This window comes from Nanorana parkeri, unplaced genomic scaffold (assembly GCF_000935625.1).
Source record: "Nanorana parkeri isolate BGI_ZX_2015 unplaced genomic scaffold, ASM93562v1 scaffold210, whole genome shotgun sequence".
Taxonomy (NCBI): Eukaryota; Metazoa; Chordata; class Amphibia; order Anura; family Dicroglossidae; genus Nanorana; species Nanorana parkeri.
In genome coordinates, this window is record NW_017306478.1 from 199485 (window position 1) to 220356 (window position 20872).

The 20872-nt window shown below is 49.0% G+C and overlaps 1 protein-coding gene across 1 annotated transcript; it reads right to left on the reverse strand.

Annotated features, from left to right (window-relative positions):
* Nucleotides 1-623: 623 nt before the first annotated feature.
* ABCC10 (ATP binding cassette subfamily C member 10) lies at nt 624-20449 on the reverse strand. Its single transcript, XM_018555705.1, has 22 exons — nt 20428-20449; nt 19341-19520; nt 16283-17534; nt 15497-15724; nt 15161-15320; nt 14801-14931; nt 14637-14716; nt 14169-14340; nt 13821-13919; nt 12969-13158; nt 12815-12892; nt 12081-12263; nt 11768-11906; nt 10777-10966; nt 8961-9304; nt 7357-7526; nt 5879-6039; nt 5220-5473; nt 4981-5126; nt 4806-4903; nt 917-1029; nt 624-774 (listed from the first exon to the last, which is right to left on the reverse strand). The coding sequence occupies exons 2-22, from the start codon at nt 19499-19501 to the stop codon at nt 624-626; spliced, it is 4500 nt and encodes a 1499-aa protein (XP_018411207.1). The 5' UTR covers nt 19502-19520; nt 20428-20449.
* Between the last annotated feature and the right edge of the window lie 423 nt (nt 20450-20872).

The following is a 20872-nucleotide window of genomic DNA, read 5'->3' on the forward strand; positions in this document are numbered from 1 at the left end:
GGGGGGGGCATCTCCATGGAGGCACACCCCAATTTCAGCACCTCCCTCAGAAAGAGGGAGGTGCTGATGGGAGGCAGGGGAAGGATATAGAGGGAGGAAGGCAGAGATGAGGAGCAGGGAAGGATAGGGAGGGAGAGGAAGGCAGAGATAGGGAAGGATAGGAAGGCAGAGATGGGAAGCAGGGGAAGGATAGAGAGGGAGGAAGGCAGAGATGGGGAGCAGGGAATGATAGGGGGAGATGTTGAATTGGGAGTCAGGGGAAGGATAGAGAGGGAGGAAGGCAGAGATGGGGAGAAAGAGATTGGGGGGGGTGGAGGAGGAGGATAGAGGTGAAGGCTGCAATAGGGATAGGACGCTGGGGCTCCTCACCTCAATAGAAAGAACGCCGTTAGATCCCCACAATGAGGATAAAAAGGCTGAAGATTTGGTGGTATCCCAGGTGGCACGGAGAAGGTACCCCACATCCTCCAGGTCCCCCCCATACACTACGTACTTACACATCACAATTCTGTTAGCATCTCTCATTTTCTCAGTTATAACAATGAGATACAAATGGGCCACATCGAGCTAAGAGGACCTGTCACATGAGAACAGCAAAACATGGATCTGGAAGACACCTCCTTCTAATCCTCAGTACATCCGCTCTGCCCGTGATTTATTAGCCGGTAAAACTGAGAGTCTCTTTTGCTGCTGAGGACTATGGGAGAACCCATTTCAGCCACCCTCCCAGCATGCATCACCAGAACGCGGTCTGAGTCCATGATGGTGTTCAACCTGTGAGAGAAAATTCACAGAAGGTGTCAGTTAGATACTGGCAGGGAAGAATCAGGGTGGATTCTCCATCCTGCAGGGTCAGACATGGCATCACATGGTCCATTCATAGTCATGGCAGGGAGTGGTCAGGGATTTGGGGTACCTGTGTGCAATGGTGAGGACTGTGCGGTCTCTGAATCTTTCGCGGATGGTCTGCTGGAGCAGCTGGTCAGTCTGATGGTCGACACTGGCCGTAGCTTCATCAATGCACAGAACCTAAAAGAGGGACACATGGGAGACTTCCATTGATGCATTTTCTTGAGTGTCGGAGAGAAAATTGTACACAAGCCCTTCCTCATCTTATCCTATACAATATGTACTCATACGCGGGGTCTCTGAAGTGACCATTTCATCACGCAGGCATGGTCCACTGTTGTCACCATCATGAAACCCACCCTAAGAAATTCCATGCAGTGTTGATGTGTTTGATGAGCTGCTTTGAGCCCCCTAGACACAACGAGCACCTAACCCTTGCAGCGCAGCGGTAGCCCCACTGCAAGGGTACGTTTTTGCCAGAGTTCATCCTGAAAGGAGAACTATGGGGTCAGTATTTTTCCCCATAGTTCTCCTTAGGGTAACGGGAGGACACAAACTAGCGTCCTCCCCTCACCCTAAGCCCAGTATATAGGGAGAACTATGAGGTGAGTGAAAAGCGCCCCCCTCATAGTTCTCCTTTAAGGTGGGCATACAACGTTGAGATCAACTCATGCATGGGTTGTCTAGGCAGATGCGTTTGAATTGGGTGAAAAGGTTTTGCGGTGAAGGGTCAGGGGATGAGGGACCACGACCAGTGTCCTATTTGCATGTATCACAATATCTCTTTAAGAAAAGGTTTTCTGCTGGGGCCAAAACATTTTTCTTGAGGGCTTCTTCACACCATTTTCTGGTCCAGATCTGCAAACGCGGTGCAATGCGTGCAGCGCGTTTTTGATGCGTTTTTATCGCGTTCCAGTTCTTTGTTTTTATTTGTATACTTGGGGGCTGTCAGTATGCCGGATATCTTCTGACCCCTGCTGGGGAGCTTTCCTGACAGGAACAATTTGCCATGCGTTTAAGAAAAACACAGCTTGCTCACACCTCATGCTTTCCTTGTTCTAATCTGGTCAGGTAATGCAGTTTATGACCCTTGCACAAGTTATCCTGTCTGCAACATGTAAAAATAAAAACCGTTTTCCTATCTGAATGTTTGGTTTGGTCTTTGGTTTGGGGAATGACAACAGGCAACATTGGGGAGGGTGGAAATGCGCTCACATCTGTGCAGCACGTTGTGCTTATGTCCTTATGAGACCAGGCAATAGATAATGTCTACCGTATTTGCCGGCGTATAAGACGACTCGGCGTATAAGACGACCCCCTAGCGCTGCCTGGCGGAACGGACGGAGCAGGGTACAGCTGGCTCTGCCTCTAGATAGGCAGAGCCAGCTGTCACTCACGCAGCAGGGCGGATCTCCACATCGATGTCGGGATCTGCTCCGGCGTCTCAGTATACCGCGAGCTGTAGCTCCCTATATACTGACCTTAGGGTGACGGGAGGACGCTAGTTTGTGTCCTCCCGTTACCCTAAGGAGAACTATGGGGAAAAGCCCTGACCCCATAGTTCTCCTTTAATACAAAGCCTGCCGTGATTGGCTCAGCGCGGTATACTGTATGTATTTTTGGGGGATGTTTTAAGGTTTCAAAACCCGTCTTATACGCCGGCAAATACGGTATTTTCTAATGCTGCTTGGAGATTCCTCCCTCCCCCAGTTGTGGCTGCAACTATATGTTTTGGGTACTGTATGGTGGACAGTCTTGTGCACACAGGACCTAGCAGTAAGCTGAGGTGAGCAAAGAGGCAGTGTCATATATGGACAAAAGGACAAAAGAGCACTATACATTGCAAAGAATGGGAAATCTTCCTGCAGCATAATAACCCCCAAATATAATAACAAATGGGGAAAGGAGAAGCGCCTCAAATAACAATAAAGTGGACAAAAAACTCCTGGGTTCCAGCGTCAATCTATAATAAGCAAAGTTCCCCAAAAATACGGAATCCCAAAATAGGAGCTGTCTATAATAATCAAACAGGTAATGATAATGTAACAAATTTTAATGAGAATTAATAATAAAGTAGAAAAACATATAAATACACCTACTGACAAAGAACATCTAGAATCAATTAAAATGACAAACAAGTCCTCCCTGATATCGCCCTGTGTTGATTGATGTAGATGAGAATCTAGTGACCGTTAGTGATGGTCACAAAGAGTCACTGATATTGGACACAAGCGCTGTGTTAGGCAAGCAAATACTCAGTATCAAAGAAGAGAAAAAGAAGGAATTACTCACTTCTGATGTGGTTTAGGTGGTAAGACAATTCCTAACAAAAAAGACTTCAAGCATGCATGAGGTAATGGTAATTCACCTGCATTTGCACACACGTTTAACCCTAACGTTTCACCCCTACACACAGGGGCTTCCTCAGAGGCACGTCCCACAGCAGGCCGGAGGATCCACAGCAGGCCTCGCAGCAATTATACCAACATACAGGAAAATAAAGTTGCTGAAACCGGGGACCAGCAGTCTGGGACAGCCATTGTGACCATTACCTCATGCATGCTTGAAGTCTCTTTTGTTAGGAATTGTCTCACCACCTAAACCACATCAGAAGTGAGTAATTCCTTCTTTTTCTCTTCTTTGATACTGAGTATTTGCTTGCCTAACACAGCGCTTGTGTCCAATATCAGTGACTCTTTGTGACCATCACTAACGGTCACTAGATTCTCATCTACATCAATCAACACAGGGCGATATCAGGGAGGACTTGTTTGTCATTTTAATTGATTTTAGATGTTCTTTGTCAGTAGGTGTATTTATATGTTTTTCTACTTTATTATTAATTCTCATTAAAATTTGTTACATTATCATTACCTGTTTGATTATTATAGACAGCTCCTATTTTGGGATTCCGTATTTTCGGGGAACTTTGCTTATTATAGATTAACCCCCAAATATGTACTACTTTATCTGGATAACATGACCAGCATACAGTAAGGCACCAAACAAGATATGTGATATCACTCACCGCAGTCATGCTTTTGCACACTAGTGAATAAAGCAAAGTCCTTATGGAGCATTGAGGCAATCTCTCTCTCTCTCCCCATTTTTCTGGTGCACATTCTTATATTGGGGATGCCGAGGGTCATAAAGCTGGGGAGCATGCTCCACCAAACCCACAAAACGCTCGGTGTCCTGGAGCATGTTGGTCAACTGTACAGGGTTCCCTTCTGCTGCTCCACCGCAAACAGGAAGTCCAATGGTGATGAGATCATCCGAAGTAGAGCAAAAATAAACTTTTTTTCTCAGTTAGCTGCGGAGCGTTTCCGGCGCATTTTTGGTGTGTTTGACGCGTTTCCGTGCATTCCAGACCAGAAAAAATGTGGACATGCAGTATTTTTTCGCTCTGGAATGGAAAGCACTGCGCTGGTGTGAACTGGAGCCCAGAAAACGCATAGGGATACATTGTGATGTGTTTTTAGTGCAGGAGCGAACTGTTCTGGTCTGGACAGAATCCGGACATCGTGTGAACAAGCCCTAAGCGAGCGTTATAAGCCCTGCCAGATTTTTTTGCCATCTGTGTTCCATTGGAGACATTTACTTTCACTTCCTCTCTGATAGCCACAGCAGGAAGTGAGAGGAAATCCCTCCAAAGAGAGAGAAATCCCTGGTGGTCAGAAGGGTCATCAGAACTAGTGTCCCCAGTGGAAGCTTTCCCATCGATTTCTGTTTTGATGACAATAATGGTCAAATATCAGTCGGCCATTTTGTATGCTCTTGGCCAACAGCTTTTGTTTTATATGGGTAAAAGCCTTTCCAGAGCGAAGGAGGTGCACTCAGCTGATCTGGGCATGCGTGCTAATTGAAAGACTGCCCACAGAAAGGTATTTCTGTGGCCGCTCATCTGAGTGTCCTCCGCTGTCTATAGCCAACCTACAGTCTACCACAGGGCTCACCTTGGCTTGAGTGAGCAGAGCTCTGGCCAGACACAAGAGCTGCCTCTGTCCAAGGGAGAAATTCTTCCCTCTGTCACCAACCTCAGCATCTAGACCTCCTGCAGGACGAGGACATGGGACAATAAGTGACACAAAGCATGATGGAGTCACAGCCCAATCTCTGTGAGACACTCACCCATACGTTCCACCAAATCCTGCAGGTGACACTGGGAGAGAACGTCCATCAGGTTGGAGTCTGCGTGGTGGGACAAAGGATCCAGGTTCTCCCTGACACTACCACTGAACAGAAAGGCATCCTGAGGGATGATGGCAAGTCGTGACCTGGCAGAGAAACAGAACAATTGAACAAAGAAGAAAAAGGAGGACATGGCCTGGCCTATAGGACACCTCCCCCAGTGTCTGTGCGTCACCTACCTCAGGTCCTCCAAAGCCAGCTCTTGCGTGGAAGTGTCATCAATAAGAATATGTCCAGAATTCAGCTCTATCATCCGGAAGAGTGCCAGGAACAAAGATGACTTTCCAGAGCCTGTCCGGCCCACAATTCCAATTTTCTCTCCAGGAGATATGCTGAAGTTGACGCCATCCAGAGCGTTGGGAAGACCAGGGCGGTAACACAAAATGGCATCTCTAAACTCAATACACCCATTTCTGGGCCATTCTGGCCCTACCTGGAAGGAAGACATAGGTGAGCTGTGCAAAGTGTCTCAGAAATGAACCCTCAAAGAGCCCCATGTGTCCTGCATGGGCTGTCTGAGGGTGGCTACGTTGCTCCAAGAATGGCGGGTTCTCTGGTCACAGGTAGTACAAACATTGCTAGGCCTCCAGGGCTGAAAGAGACTATGGGCTGTTTGAAGGTGGATATGCTGCTCTATGATTGGTGGGTCCTCTGTCCAGAGGTGGGAGGGACAAGACACTGTGACACTCTTTTTATTTCTCATTATCTAAGGAAAGTTGGCAGTGTATTTTAATGCAGAATTGAAGATGACCTTATAGGAACACACTCATATGCCATAAAATGCAGGACCAAACAACCAATAGATCAATTCTTGTGATGCAAATAGGGGCTCACTTACCATCACTGTCCCCTCTCTCGGTTCACATGGCAGAGTGGTGGAGTACTCCTCCGCTCTCTCCACACTCACCATCATGGCTTCTGACTGAGTAAAGCTGGAGATGAGACCAGACAACAAACCTGTGATGGAGAGTGCATAGGACAGAGACAGCCCGACCAGACCTATGGAGAAGAAGAGGCGATCAATAAGGACAAGAAGGCTGCAGAAGAAGGAGAGCATCAGCCTGCAAAAGGAGCAAGACAACTTGTAAGAGAAGGGGGAGAGACAGCCTGCAGAGAAGAGAAAACCTACGAGGGACGGGGAGAGACTACTAGCGAGGAAAGAGCGAGACAGCCTGTGGGAGGAGAAAAGAAATAACCTGCGAAGGAAAAGGGGAAGTACAACCTGCGAGGGAAATAGGAGCACAATGTGGAAAGGGAAGGGGAAAGCAGCCTGCGAGGGTAGGACATCGTGCGAGGAAAGAAGACAACCTGTGAGGGAAGGGGAAGAAACCTGCGAGGGAAGAAACCTGCGAGGGAAGAAGGACAGCGTGCGAGGAAAGAAGACAACCTGTGAGGGAAGGGGAAGAAACCTGCGAGGGAAGGACAGCGTGCGAGGGAAGGGGAAAAAAAACCTGCGATGGAAGAAGACAGCATGCGAGGGAAGAAGACAACCTGCGAGGGAAGAAGACAACCTGCGAGGGAAGGGGAAGAAAAAGAAACCTGCGAGGGAAGGGGAAAAAAACTGCGAGGGAAGAAAGACAACCTGCGAGGGAAGAAGGACAACCTGCGAGGGAAGAAGGACAACCTGCGAGGGAAGAAGGACAACCTGCGAGGGAAGGGGAAGAAACCTGCGAGGGAAGGGGAAGAAACTTGCGAGGGAAGGGGAAGAAACCTGCGAGGGAAGAAGAAGGACAACCTGCGAGGGAAGAAGGACAACCTGCGAGGGAAGAAAAACAGCATGCGAGGAAAGAAGACAACCTGCGAGGGAAGGGGAAGAAACCTGCGAGGGAAGAAGGACAACTTGCGAGGGAAGGGGAAAAAACCTGCGAGGGAAGGACAGCTTGCAAGGGAAGGGGAAAGAAACCTGCGAGGGAAGAAGGACAACCTGCGAGGGAAGGGGAAGAAACCTGCGAGGGAAGGGGAAGAAACTTGCGAGGGAAGGGGAAGAAACCTGCGAGGGAAGAAGAAGGACAGCGTGCAAGGAAAGAAGACAACCTGCGAAGGAAGGGGAAGAAACCTGCGAGGGAAGAAGGACAGCGTGCGAGGGAAGGGGAAGAAAACTGCGAGGGAAGAAGGACAACCTGCGAGGGAAGGGGAAGAAACCTGCGAGGGAAGAAGGAGGACAATGTGCGAGGGAAAGGCAAATACAACCTGCCAGAGAGGCGGAAAGACAACCTGCAAGGGAAGAAGTAGTACAATGTGCCTGAGAAGGGCGGAGACAGTCTCTCACTGCATTACGTTATTCTACTCTGGCTCCACCACTATCGATATTCTCACCCGGATCACCGGCCTTCCTCTGGTGTTGTATTATAGCGATAACAGCGATGGCGGTCACAACAACTACCCCAATCATCTGCAGGCGGATATCCAGCCACTGAACAGCGGTATTACTAGCGTACACGCAGCGCTGGTTCATTTCCACACGAGACTCGCACTCAACTTTGAACCTGTAACCAAACAAAAGGATCACTGAACGCTAAAATAACACACCGGAACAAACGTAATACAAGTCATCCTCCCAAAACTTCATCTTCACACCACCAACCTAACCTGAATGTTCCCGCTCTCTCACTTCCTCCCCTCTTTTTCCATTACTGTACCCAATTCTCAGACATGTCTGGGTGGAGATGATTCAGGGGAACTCCAAGTGCAATTAGTAGTACATACATGGCACATATAAAAGGTACAGAATACACACACACTACAAACATGGCACATAGAGGGGTACACCATATACACATGGTACATACAGTATATATATGTACGTCATGTATATACACACACACGTATAAGAGTAAATAATACATACTCACAATGTACAAACATGGCACATATAAGGGTGCGTCATAACACCCATGTACATACAAGGCATATATACGTGGACATCATACGCATACATTTCCGATTTCCATTTGCTGTCGTTATGGACAAATTTAGTGAACTGATAAACAGGTCTGTTTTCTGACATCACAGCAGAGATAACTCTTAGACTGGCCCAATACCCAACACATCTATTCAGCTACAGTGTGATGTCCAACATCAGGAATGTTTCTGAAATACTATTGTATCTAAACTCCTCTATTAGCTACCCTGTTTCCCCGAAAATAAAACCTACCCCGAATATAAGACCTGGTACTATTTTTGGGAATTGCTAAAATATAAGACCTACCCCGAAAATAAGACCTTGTTGTGACCATTTCCAGGACCAGTGGTGGCATAAGGGGGAACTTGAAGAGCCGCAGGAGAGGCAGGAGAGAATCAGCGGTGCCAACGAAGCCAGCGCTAGAGGAAGCGAGGCGGCAGCGGAGGGAGCAGAGCCGCATAAGCCGATGCATCCTCTATAGCGCCGTCTCCTGTCACAGGCGGAGTGATATCAAATGCGCTCCGCCTGTGAGGAATCTATAGTGAAAGTGCGCTTCGCTCATTCTGGCCAGCGATTGGTTAGCAAATTGCTCTTGGAAAGGTACGGCAGCCCTGATTGCCCTGATAACCATATTTTTGTACATGAATAAGTGTGGATTGTTGTACATTTATAAGACAGTGTCTTATTTTCGGGGAAACACGGTATTATAAGATACAAACTGCTTCAGCCAATCCTGTACATTAATAGAGAGAGCACTGTAGGATTCTTACACCCTCAGTGAGTATTCACCCATCTCCTTGTCTGCTCTCCTCCTCAATGCTCACTCTCCTCTACCTGTTCTCCTTTTCCCCCCTAGTTACACCCATCTCCATGTCTGCTCTCTTCCCTAATGCTCACTCCTTCCTGCCAGCTGTTCTCTGCAGAAGAAGAACACCCCTTGATTACGGTCAGATGTACTGGAAGCTTCCTGCACACAGAGTACACACAAAGCACACAGACACAGCACATACAGTCATACCTGTCAGCATGACGCATGGCGCGGATGGTACTCAGGCCAGACAGCGTCTCAGAGAAGTGGCTGTATATTGGGGACAGGGTGATGCTCTGCAACCGTTTGAGCTCACGGGAAGTGTGGCGATAAAATCTCTGAATGGAATAGTACAGGAGACCCAGAGGAAGGAGGACGGGCAGGATCCATGGCAGGCCGTAACTGATCATTACCAGCATGCCCAGCAAACCAAAGATGTTGGCCAAGAATATGTTGAGGATGAAGGGGAGGAAATCATCAACGCAGTACATGTCAGAGGAGAATCGATTAATGATGCGTCCTACTGGCGTGCTGTCGAAGAATGTTACCGTGGCCTAATGAGGAGAGAGAGAGATAGGAGAATTGGAGAGAATACAGGACAGGGGCCTGAGGAGAGAGTTATGGGGGTGGAGAGGGGATGGAGGACACTGACCTGAGAAGAGAGAGGTATTAGGGGGTGAAGGACACAGACCTGAGGAGGTAGAATTAGGAGGATGGAAAGGGGATGGAGGACATTGAACTGAGGAGAAAGAGTTAGGCTGATGGAGAGGGGACAGAGGACACTGACCAGAGTAGAAAGAGTTAAAAGCATGAAAAGAGGATAGAGGACACTGACCTCAGGGGAGAGAATTAGGAGGGTGGAGAGGGAACAGAGGACACTGACCTGAGGAGAGAGATTCAGGAGGATGGAAAGGGGATGGAGAACACTGACCTAAGGACAGATAGGAGGATGGAGAGGGGACTGAGGACATTGACCTGAGGACAGAGAGTTAGGAGGATGGAGAAGGGATGGAGGACACTGACCTGAGGAGAAAGTTAGAAGGATGCAGAAGGGATGGATGACACTGACCTGAGGAAAAAGTTAGGAGGATGGAGAAGTGATGGAGAACACTGACCTGAGGAGAAAGTTAGGAGGATGCAGAAGGGATGGATGACACTGACCTGAGGAAAAAGTTAGGAGGATGGAGAAGTGATGGAGAACACTGACCTGAGGAGAAAGTTAGGAGGATGGAGAAGGGATGGAGAACACTGACCTGAGGAGAAAGTTAGGAGGATGGAGAAGGGATGGAGGACACTGACCTGAGGAGAAAGTTAGGAGGATGGAGAAGGGATGGAGAACACTGACCTGAGGAGAAAGTTAGGAGGATGGAGAAGGGATGGAGGACACTGACCTGAGGAGAAAGTTAGGAGGATGGAGAAGGGATGGAGGACACTGACCTGAGGAGAAAGTTAGGAGGATGGAGAAGGGATGGAGGACACTGACCTGAGGAGAAAGTTAGGAGGATGGAGAAGGGATGGAGGACACTGACCTGAGGAGAAAGTTAGAAGGATGGAGAAGTGATGGAGAACACTGACCTGAGGAGAAAGTTAGAAGGATGGAGAAGGGATGGAGGACACTGACCTGAGGAGAAAGTTAGGAGGATGGAGAAGGGATGGAGGACACTGACCTGAGGAGAAAGTTAGGAGGATGGAGAAGGGATGGAGGACACTGACCTGAGGAGAAAGTTAGGAGGATGGAGAAGGGATGGAGGACACTGACCTGAGGAGAAAGTTAGGAGGATGGAGAAGGGATGGAGGACACTGACCTGAGGAGAAAGTTAGGAGGATGGAGAAGGGATGGAGGACACTGACCTGAGGAGAAAGTTAGAAGGATGGAGAAGTGATGGAGAACACTGACCTGAGGAGAAAGTTAGAAGGATGGAGAAGGGATGGGGGACACTGACCTGAGGAGAAAGTTAGGAGGATGGAGAAGGGATGGATGACACTATCTGATCACATGACAACACAAATCTGAAATTCTACACACCAGCAGAACTCTTTGCAGTAAACGCCTGTGGATCACAGTAGCCGCGTGCACAGTTCCAAGGGCAAAGAGGAGTGCACGCAAGGCAGTAAAGATGGAATTGGCTGCTGCAATCCCGCCATATACTGACAAATAGAAGGTTATATCCCCAGAACTGTTCTGACTCGAAGACTCCGTCCACCTCACTGGAGACCTGTAAGAGGACAAACAACATAACACATTAATGGGTTGGAACAGAGGTAGTGAAAGAGCAAGAAAGGATTGGAGGGGTGCACACAGCATTATACACCAGGTGGGAGAAATGGAAGAAGGGGGGAGTGGATTGTTGCACCCAGCATTATACAATGGGGTGGGGGAGGGGAGGGATTCCCATAGTTTTATGCACACTGGGGTAGAGGGGAGTGATAAACAAAGCATTACAACCTGGGGTAAAGGGTAGGTGTCTAAGCAGCATCCTACACTAGGGTGGGGTGGGAGAGGGATGGTAAAGGGAAGCATTGCATGCAACCTTATACACCAGGGTGGCTAAGGGATAGTAATTATACGACCAATGTAGAGGAGGAGGTGTAGGGGGGAGCGGTGCATGCAGCATTATACAGAAAAATAGAGGGTAAGGGTGTACATTGCATTATACACTAGGGTAAGGGAGGGGAGGTAATGGGGAGTTGTGCACCCAGCATTATACACAAGGATGTGGAAGGGGTGGTTTTGTGAAGCAGTGCAAGCAGCTTTGTACACAAGGTTTGAGGGAGAAGGGTGTACATTGCATTATACACCAGGGAGGGGAGGAAGTGGGGAGTTGTGCACCCAACATTATACACCAGGTTGGAGGATGGAAAGTAGTGGGGAGTGGTTGACACACCATTATACACTAGGGTGGGGAATAGTTGAGTAGTGTAAGCAGCATTTTATCTAGATAGACTGAAATAAGGCACAAAGGCACTCCATCCATAAATACATCCCCAGCTAGGGATCCTGTGATTGTTGTACTCACACGAGGGCTCCAGGGGAGAAGAGAAGCAGTGCAGGTGACAATACAGGAGGGGACAGAACCGAGATGGACTCATTTCCTGACTTGTCCGACAAGCTTGCAATCCAGTGTGACAGCCACCAATCAGACACATTCCTGGAAGCTGCAATACAATGGTCATAGTATGTGTCAGTGACAAATCCCATCATGCACTGCTGTCAGAGAGAGCATGGTGGGGCCCCTATTCCATTGCCAGGAGGATCAAGTTGGCTCAGTCAGACTGACCTATGAAGAGAGACAGATGATTGCAATATGAACTGACCAGCAATAAACATACCCTGCATGAAGAATAAGGCCAGCAGCACCGATATGGCCAGGCAGCTTCCCACTGCCCTCCAGTATGCTGCGTACACCTGTAAAGAGACCGCCCCTTCCTTCTTTTCCTCCTCCCCCATCGCAGAGCCGGTAAACAGGACCTCCTTTCCTTCATCCTCTTCATTCACACTACTGCCACTTCTCCCTGCAACCACAGGACGATACCGGGTCACATAATGAAATATATGATATGCCCCCAGGTCACACAGGAGGGTACTGGATCAGGTGATCACATATGAGACATGCCTCTAGCTTCCACTGAAGGGAACCAGGTCAGGTGATCAGATATTGGACATACTTTCCGCTCCCACAGGAGGGTAGCAGCTCAGTTGATCAGATGTGGGACATGCCTCCAGCTCAGTGGATGAAATATTGTAATCTATAGGTGGAAACCAATCAGGTGATGGAGTGTCAGCTGGTCAGGTGGTGGGATGTAGGGGGTGTCAGCTGGTCAGGTGATGGAACATGGAAGGTGTCAATTGGTTAGGTCATTAGATAGGAGTAGTGTCCTCCATCCCTTCTCCATCCTCCTAACTTTCTCCTCAGGTCAGGTGAAAGGACATGGGAGGTGTCAGGTGAAGGGACATGGGAGGTGTCAGGTGAAGGGACATGGGAGGTGTCAGCCTGGTCAGGTGATCGGATGTGGAAAGTGACAGCCAGTCAGGTGACCATGCTTCGAAGATGTATAATGTTTACCTTTTTCTTTTGCATCACTTTGTGAGACTTTGAGTTTGGGTGAAGCTTCGAACAGAGCCAAGATCTCTTCTGGGGGTCCTGGAATATTATAAGTACCATGTAATCAGTTCCTGAGAGAGGACAGAATTATAGACTGCACACCTCTGTCTCTTACCAGTCTGGATAATTTTCCCATCTTCCATCAAGACGAGAAGATCAGCTTTCTCCAACAGCTCAGTCCGGTGAGTGCAGAGGATCCGGGTCCTGTGCTGCAAAATACCCAGAATGCATTTCTCCATGAGGTGAGAGGCCACGTCGGCATCTACTGCAGCCAGGGGGTCATCCAGCAGATAAATATCCTTCTCCTGAGAAGGTAATGATGGATCCACAGATCAATTCACAACACAACATGAGTGGACCTGACCCTCCTCCTCCCCTGGTTAATCTAAATGTTCTGTATATTAGGAGGTGGAGCTGTGCGCACGAGGAGGTGTGGCTTTGGCAAATCATAGGATAGCTCTTCTCATAACCTCCAGAATTTCTCAGCTGTTCCAGGGCAGATCGGCATCGCAGATGGTATGTGCAGGAGAACCGATGGAAGGTGGAACAGCTGATCATTCCTAAAATGTGACTTCTATCCGACTTTGTGAGTGCGGTTGAATGGGAGATCGCACTCACAAAGTCGGATAGAAGTGATATTTCAGGACCGATCAGCTGTTCCATGGCAGATTGGTTCTCCTGCACATACGATCTGCGATGCCAACCTGCCCTGGAACAGCTGACTAAGCATTGGAATGCTTGACCTACTGGTGGTCACGCATTCCACCACCGGAAAACTGGGCGAGATTACGTTAAAATGTGTGACCACGTGACCGGTATCACATTCCAACATAGTCACAAACTTTGATAGAACACCTCTCTATCCTGGGGTTTGTCTGAGGGGAGTGGAAGGAGCCTGGTGGGTGAGACTTTTTTCCAGGTCCAGAAAACAGAGTGACATTGTCTGTACAATTCTCTGCGGCCTTACCTGATAAACGGCCCGGGCCAGGCTGAGTCGAGCCTTCTGTCCTCCACTGAGAGTGACGCCATTCTCCCCGACCTCAGTCTGGTCTCCAGCTGGAAATATCTGAAATGACATAATGAGCTGTGGTCACTATTACAGGTAAGATGTGATCCTCACATGTCCGACACTGCAGGAATTGTAATCAGGAACATACAATTGTGACCGGGACCTTCCAGGTCACTGACTCACTAATGAAGCCGGGATGCAGAAGAAGATAACAGCCCTGGAACTAGAATATTTTAAAATCATGTCTACTGACAGGTTCCCTTTACAGTAGACTCAGTCTGCACACACACACAAAGCTATACTTACACTCAGGTCCTCAGCCAGGGCACAGGCCTCCACAACCTTCTTATATAGACGCTCATTATATTCCTTCCCAAACAGGATATTCTCCCTGATGGAGGCAAACTGAATCCACGGCTCCTGTGCCACAAAACCAAAGCCGGCTTCCTGGTGCGACATGTACAGCGTTCCCCTGTGCCTGTAACAACATAGAACAGAGGAAACCTGGCGAGGTGAACAGGGGTGTGGCGTTACCCGGTCAGGTTAACAGGGGTGTGGCGTTACCCGGTCAGGTTAACAGGGGTGTGGCGTTACCCGGTCAGGTTAACAGGGGTGTGGCGTTACCAGGTCAGGAGAACAGGGGTGTGGCGTTACCCAGTCAGGAGAACAGGGGTGTGGCGTTACCCGGTCAGGAGAACAGGGGTGTGGCGTTACCCGGTCAGGTGAACAGGGGTGTGACGTTATCTGGTCAGGTGATCAGTGGTTCATCATTACCTGGTCAGTTCTCCAGTCATTGCAGACAACAGAGAGCTTTTTCCACACCCAACTTTTCCAACAATGGCCACCAGCGCTCCCTGCAAACAGTGACACAAATCAGTGATCGGTTCATCCACACATACCATCATACATTCACACAGATGATAAGATCGGTGCTTCACCTTGGGAACAGACAGATGACCAATGAAGACTTGCAGTGACGTGGATCTCTCCATATAGTCCTTAAACTCTGCCGCCCAGGAAAAGAGGGCATTCTGCATATCCACCACTGAGGTTCCTTCTGTAGGGGGTGCTGAGACACAGAGGGACATGTATCAGGCTGGAGCAATGTAGGCTTTCTATAATCAGACAGCAGAATCTGGGGATTGGGCTCCAGTGTACAACTTCACCAAAAGCCCCAGGCTGTGATCTCACATCGGCCTGCACTGCCAGAGGTCACAAGCTCTCACAGCAGATGTGATTGGCTAAGGGAGCAGGTCAAATCATTCATGTTCTTAGAGTGCCTTTCCCCCCATTCTCACCCTGTGTGTTGTAATACATGAGCAAGTTTTGATCTGGGAGTTCCAAGAAGCTCTGGATCCGATCAAGTGACACCTTGGCCTCTAAGATTCCATTCAGCACCCAAGGGAAGCTGTTCAGGGGCAGAATTAACATCCCCACAAGAGCCAGAGCTGTGAACACCTACAGGGAAGAACACAAAGCTCTGTCAGGGGTCCTCCAGACAGAACTAAAATTATCAGGAAATAATTACTTATCGTTGTGATGTCAGAGAATGACAGAGGAGCCAAATCTGTATCAGAGGCAGGTCACTGGACGTGATGGACGCGTCTACAGAGACCGCCAACCTCCCCACTGACCTTGGCTGCAGTAAGCTGGTTCCCGAGCAGCACATATGTGACAAAGGTGATAATGGAAATAAGGACAGGTAAGGCCGCCCATAGGTACACACAAACAGCGTCCAGTAGCTTAATGGTGCGAAGACTGCGCAATTCCTTCTTCCGCAGGATGGTCAGCTGACGTGCAAAATGTTCTTCCCACGTGTAAAACTTCACCACCCGCATACCGGACAACAACTCCGTCACCAGCTGGGGAAACAGACAGATGAGGAACTCAGCAACTGGGGGAGGGGGGCAACAGAAAGCCATAGAGAAAGAAGGGAGGGGAAGGAAAGGAAAAGATACGGAAAGAGAAGAGAAAGAGAGGGAAGGAAGGAAAGGGAAGGTGAAAAAGAAGGGAAGGGAGGGAATTAAAGGAAGGAAAGGGAGAGCAGGAAGGAATGAAGGGAGAAGGGAGAGCAGGAAGGAATGAAGGGAGAAGGGAGAGCAGGAAGGAATAAAGGGAGAGCAGGAAGGAATAAAAAGGGAGAAGGGAGGCCAGGAAGGAATAAAGGGAGAAGGAAGGGGATGAAGAAATGAAGAGAGAGGGAATGAAAAGAGAAGGGAGGGAAGGAATGAATAAAAGAGAGGGAAATGGAAGGGCTACGAAAAGAGAGAAGGGAAAGCAAAAAAAAAAAGAAGGAAAATGAGGAAGGGAAGAAAGTGAGGATGGAAGGAAAAGAGAGAGAAAGGGAAAGCCTTGGCTAGCTGATGAAGTGACAGAGCACACACTCTGGGAAATGTCCAGACACACAGTGATGGGGGTACCTTGACTCGGGCATCCTTATGTTGGAGCAATTCTTTGTTGTTGTTCATGATGCGAGTGGCGACCACTTTATTCAAAGGCACCAACAGTAGTGCTAATCCAAGACCCCCAAGAAAAGCTATTCCCACCTGTTGGTACAAGAGGTAAAGTGTGATAGAGAACTGCAGGGGGAGGCTCCACAACTCATGAAAGCTCCGGCAAAAATTTGATATTCGATCTGCATCAGTACTCATCAGGTTCATCACTTCCCCTGGGGAGAACCCAGCCAGTCCCGTCCCCTCACCATGGATGACCTTGCGGTACACAGTAGTCAACACAGATGTTCTCACGGCCAACATCACCTTATTGACCTGATGTGTGAATTGGTTCTGTAGAAGAGCCCCCAGAAAGCCACTGCAGAAAAGCCCAGCAGTGTAGATCACCCCCCAGCTGAGAGGTTCCTCTCTGGTCTCCATGAAATTCACCAGGAAATTTAGCAGCACAGGGCCCATGAACCCGAGGATGGTGGAACAAAGTTTTATGAGCCCTAAAGAGTAATATCGGCTTCCAAAGCTTGCATTTAATGTTGATAAGAGGCGCAATGTTCCCGGTGGACTCTTAGACAGGAATTTCTGGCAGACTCCGGCAGTACGGAGACCATATGGCAGCAAAGGCACATCATGGGGTTGCTTCAATTCTCCACGTGCTCCCCTCTGCAAAAGTGGTTTCATCCAAAAGTAGAACAACTGAGAAAGAAGACTTTCATTGTCCTCTGATGTCTCTTCGCTGACACTGTGGGGGAACAGCAGAGAGACATCTTCATCACCTTCATTTATGGAGACATTGACAGGAAATCTGCGGGATGGAGAAGGAACAAGAGACGCCCCAAAATACAAAACTACAAAGCAAAGCCGCAGGCATGAGAGAGAAAAACGAGAAGCGAGAACCGAGTTCAAAGGCGATGTCACAGCCCCTTGCTGGAATAACCAGACTATCCTAATCACTGAGGAGGGAATCAGGAGAAGAACCGGCAACACCAAACTCAGAGGTCCCCTGGAAGAGGTGTACAACGTCCTCCGAAGGCTGAGGAGCACCAGGAAATGGGTAAACCATGACAAGCAGTACACTCCACCCGAGAGAACTTCTAATGAGGAGGGGACTTCACGAGGAAAAGCGGCCCCCAAGGCCAATTCAGCAGCACAGAACAACGTGAGGAGGAAGGAGAATAAAATCCGGCAATGCCATGCGGGGGATGGGGAGGAAAATTGGGAGTTTCTGGAAGAAAAACAACAACTTATTGTTATCATCAAGAACAGACACAACAAAGACATTCCAGCCATCACCTTCTCTCATAGCGACCAACTCCTTTCTCCTTCACCCTGCCCCATAAAGACCATCTACCTTTTCTAATGATTACCATCTCCGTTCACCTCCACACTCGCACAGTGCAACCATGTTCTTTTCTCTATCCATCTTCTTTTGCTTCACCCTCCGATATCAGGACCATCTCCCTTCAGCTCCACCCTTCCTCAGAAGGACCATCTCCCTTCACCTCCACCTCCAGCCTTCCTAATAAGGACCCTCTCCCTTCACCTCCAGCCTTCCTAATGAGGACCATCTCCCTTCACCTCCACCCTTCCTGATAAGGACCATCTCCCTTCACCTCCAGCCTTCCTCAGACGCACCATCTCCCTTCACCTCCACCCTTTACCTCCAGCCTTCCTAATAAGGACCATCTCCCTTCACCTCCAGCCTTCCTGATAAGGACCATCTCACTGCACCTCCACCATTCCTGTTAAGGACCATCTCCCTGCACCTCCACCGTTCATGATAAGGCCCATCTCCCTTCACCTCCACCCTTCCTGATAAGGACCATCTCCCTTCACCTCCCCCCTTCCTGATAAGGACCATCTCCCTTCACCTCCAGCCTTCTTCATAAGGACCATCTTCCTTCACCTCCACCCTTCTTCATAAGGACCATCTCCCTTCACCTCCACCCTTCCTCATGAGGACCATCTCCCTTCACCTCCACCCTTCCTCATGAGGACCATCTCCCTTCACCTCTACCCACCCTCACAAGGACCATCTCCCTCCACCTCCACCGTTCCTGATAAGGACCATCTCCCTTCACCTCCAGCCTTCCTGATAAGGACCATCTCCCTTCACCTCCAGCCTTCCTCATAAGGACCATCTCCCTTTACCTCCACCCTTTCTCATCAGGACCATCTCCTTTCACCTCCACCCTTCCTCATCAGGACCATCTCCCTTTACCTCCACACTTCCTCATAAGGACCATCTCCCTCCACCTCCACCCTTCCTCATCAGGACAATCTCCCTTTACCTCCACACTTCCTCATAAGAACCATCTCCCTCCACCTCCACCCTTCCTCATCAGGACCATCTCCCTTTACCTCCACACTTCCTCATAAGAACCATCTTCATCTCTACCCACCCTCATCAGGACCATCTCCCTTTACCTCTACCCACCCTCACAAGGACCATCCCCCTCCACCTCCACCCTTCCTCATCAGGACCATACCTCTACCCACCCTCACAAGGACCATCCCCCTCCACCTCCACCCTTCTTGATAAGGACCATCTCCCTTCGCCTTCACCCTTCTTGATAAGGACCATCTCCCTTCATCTCCAGCCTTCCTCACAAGGACAATCTTCCTTCACCTCCACCCTTCTTCATAAGGACCATCTCCCTTCACCTCCACCCTTTCTCATGAGGACCATCTCCCTTCACCTCCACCCTTCCTCATCAGGACCACCTCCCTTCACCACTACCCACCCTCACAAGGTCCATCTCCCTTCACCTCCACCCTTCCTCATAAGGACCATCTCCTTCCTCTCCACCCATCCTCATAAAGGACCATCTCACTTCACCTCCACCCTTCCTCATAAGGACCATCTCACTTCACCTCCACCCTTCCTCATAAGGACCATCTCTCTTCACCTCCACCCTTCCTCATAAGGACCATCTCCCTTTACCTCTAGAATCTCATTATATTCCATAATAACTATTCTAGTCAATCCCGATCCCAGGACAAGAAGAGGCACGGTGTGTATGTGGATTACCTGTAGGCCCCGGCATGGCAGGCACTGCTGATGGCAAATAAAACATGAGGAACGGTGCTGAGGATCAGCTGGTTAAAGCAGACGCCAACATGGCCACTGACCCAGACTGGTAACGGGTCTGATGGAGGAGATCCGCACAGCCGGGAGACAACATCTTCCATCCCATCCAACAAGCAGGACCTGCAGGACACAAGCAGAGGAGACGTGATTGTGGTAGAGTTTCCACTTGGATCGGCCACCATCTTCTGCTTCCATTCATTCTCTCCAGATTGGCCATCAGAATAACTCCACATTCAGAAGCAGAATAAAGAATGACCTTCCAGGCGTGTTTGTGGTCAGATTGTAACTGCCAATTAGGATCTGTCCAACCTGCATGGAATTGTACAGTTCTGGAATGGCACAACCCTCTGCAGATCAGACAAGTCAACATGGAAGGACTCCGGCCAATGGAGACGTCAGGAATCTATGGCTCTCCGGACTCCACCGTTATACAAAACATCCACCAATCTGACCATTCACAGCTCAATGTCGCAGATCGTTTCTATGCACAATGCTATAAATGGCATCCTCTGTGATGATGGACCGACCCCTCCACATTGCTCACTGCCCACGAGCGGTCATGACACTAACTTACAAGGCATTGTCATTATTATACCTTATTTCAGCCTGGACCATGACTTCCTGTACATTGTGTCCTACGGCAGAGCCCAGCTCCAGCCAAATCTTGTCAGTTTGGAATATGGCAGGGAAGGTTGGGTCAGCTGCCTGCGTCCCTGATGGAAATTTCTCCCATCTTCCTGTTCTGTCTAACAAACATCACTGGAACAGGAAGTGAGAGGAAATCTCCCCAGAGAGGACAGCAATAAGAATCTGACACCTTCCCTAGCTCCATCTCAAACAGACATGAAATTCAGGCTGGAGTTGGGCTTTATGATGCATTAGAAATTATCAGAATGCAAATCAAAACATGAAACAATCACCTCTCCTTAGTGTGGAGGTAGACATGAACTGTGATTGGCCGAAAGTGACAGATAAAACTGTCTGTGTGCTCAGGACCCCACTCCCAACTTCCCCTGTGTAGCCGTACCTCACTCCCTTTCCTGCCTGAAAAGTATCTCCAGCAAGCGGAACCAATCACAGAGAGAAATGTTTCCGGGGACAGGGAAAAAGGAAGGAACGAATGTGCAACCATAGAGAGGAGCCGAGTGCAGAGCGGCTGCAGGAGGAAGAAAGGGAGGAGCGATATGACAGGCGGCCACTAGAGGGCGGAGGTCAGTGTATGCAGCGGCTTGGAACCTCCATACAATATATTGTGATGGAATGGATGACATCATCAACAATCGTCATTCTTTTAGCAATAAAATCCTTTTTTTCCATCTCAGTTCTGCTTATCTCTTGCAGCCACTTCCTGTCTACATGCACTCCAGCGATGGCTGCATGGCATTTCTCTGGGCGCGTTTCCTGATGATTACAACAGTGGATCATGCCTGTATAATGTGTGTTAAATGGCTATTTGTAGTCTCCATCTTAAA

Bases quoted from the DNA above. Each gene is read 5' to 3' on its own strand.
- ABCC10 (XM_018555705.1), bottom strand. From the start codon at position 19,501: ATGGAAGATGTTGTCTCCCGGCTGTGCGGATCTCCTCCATCAGACCCG. The intron at 4,904-4,980 runs GTGAGTGTCTCA...CTCGTCCTGCAG, and splicing joins GGATTTGGTGGAACGTATGG to GAGGTCTAGATGCTGAGGTT. The intron at 775-916 runs GTACCCCAAATC...TTTCTCTCACAG, and splicing joins GTCCTCACCATTGCACACAG to GTTGAACACCATCATGGACT.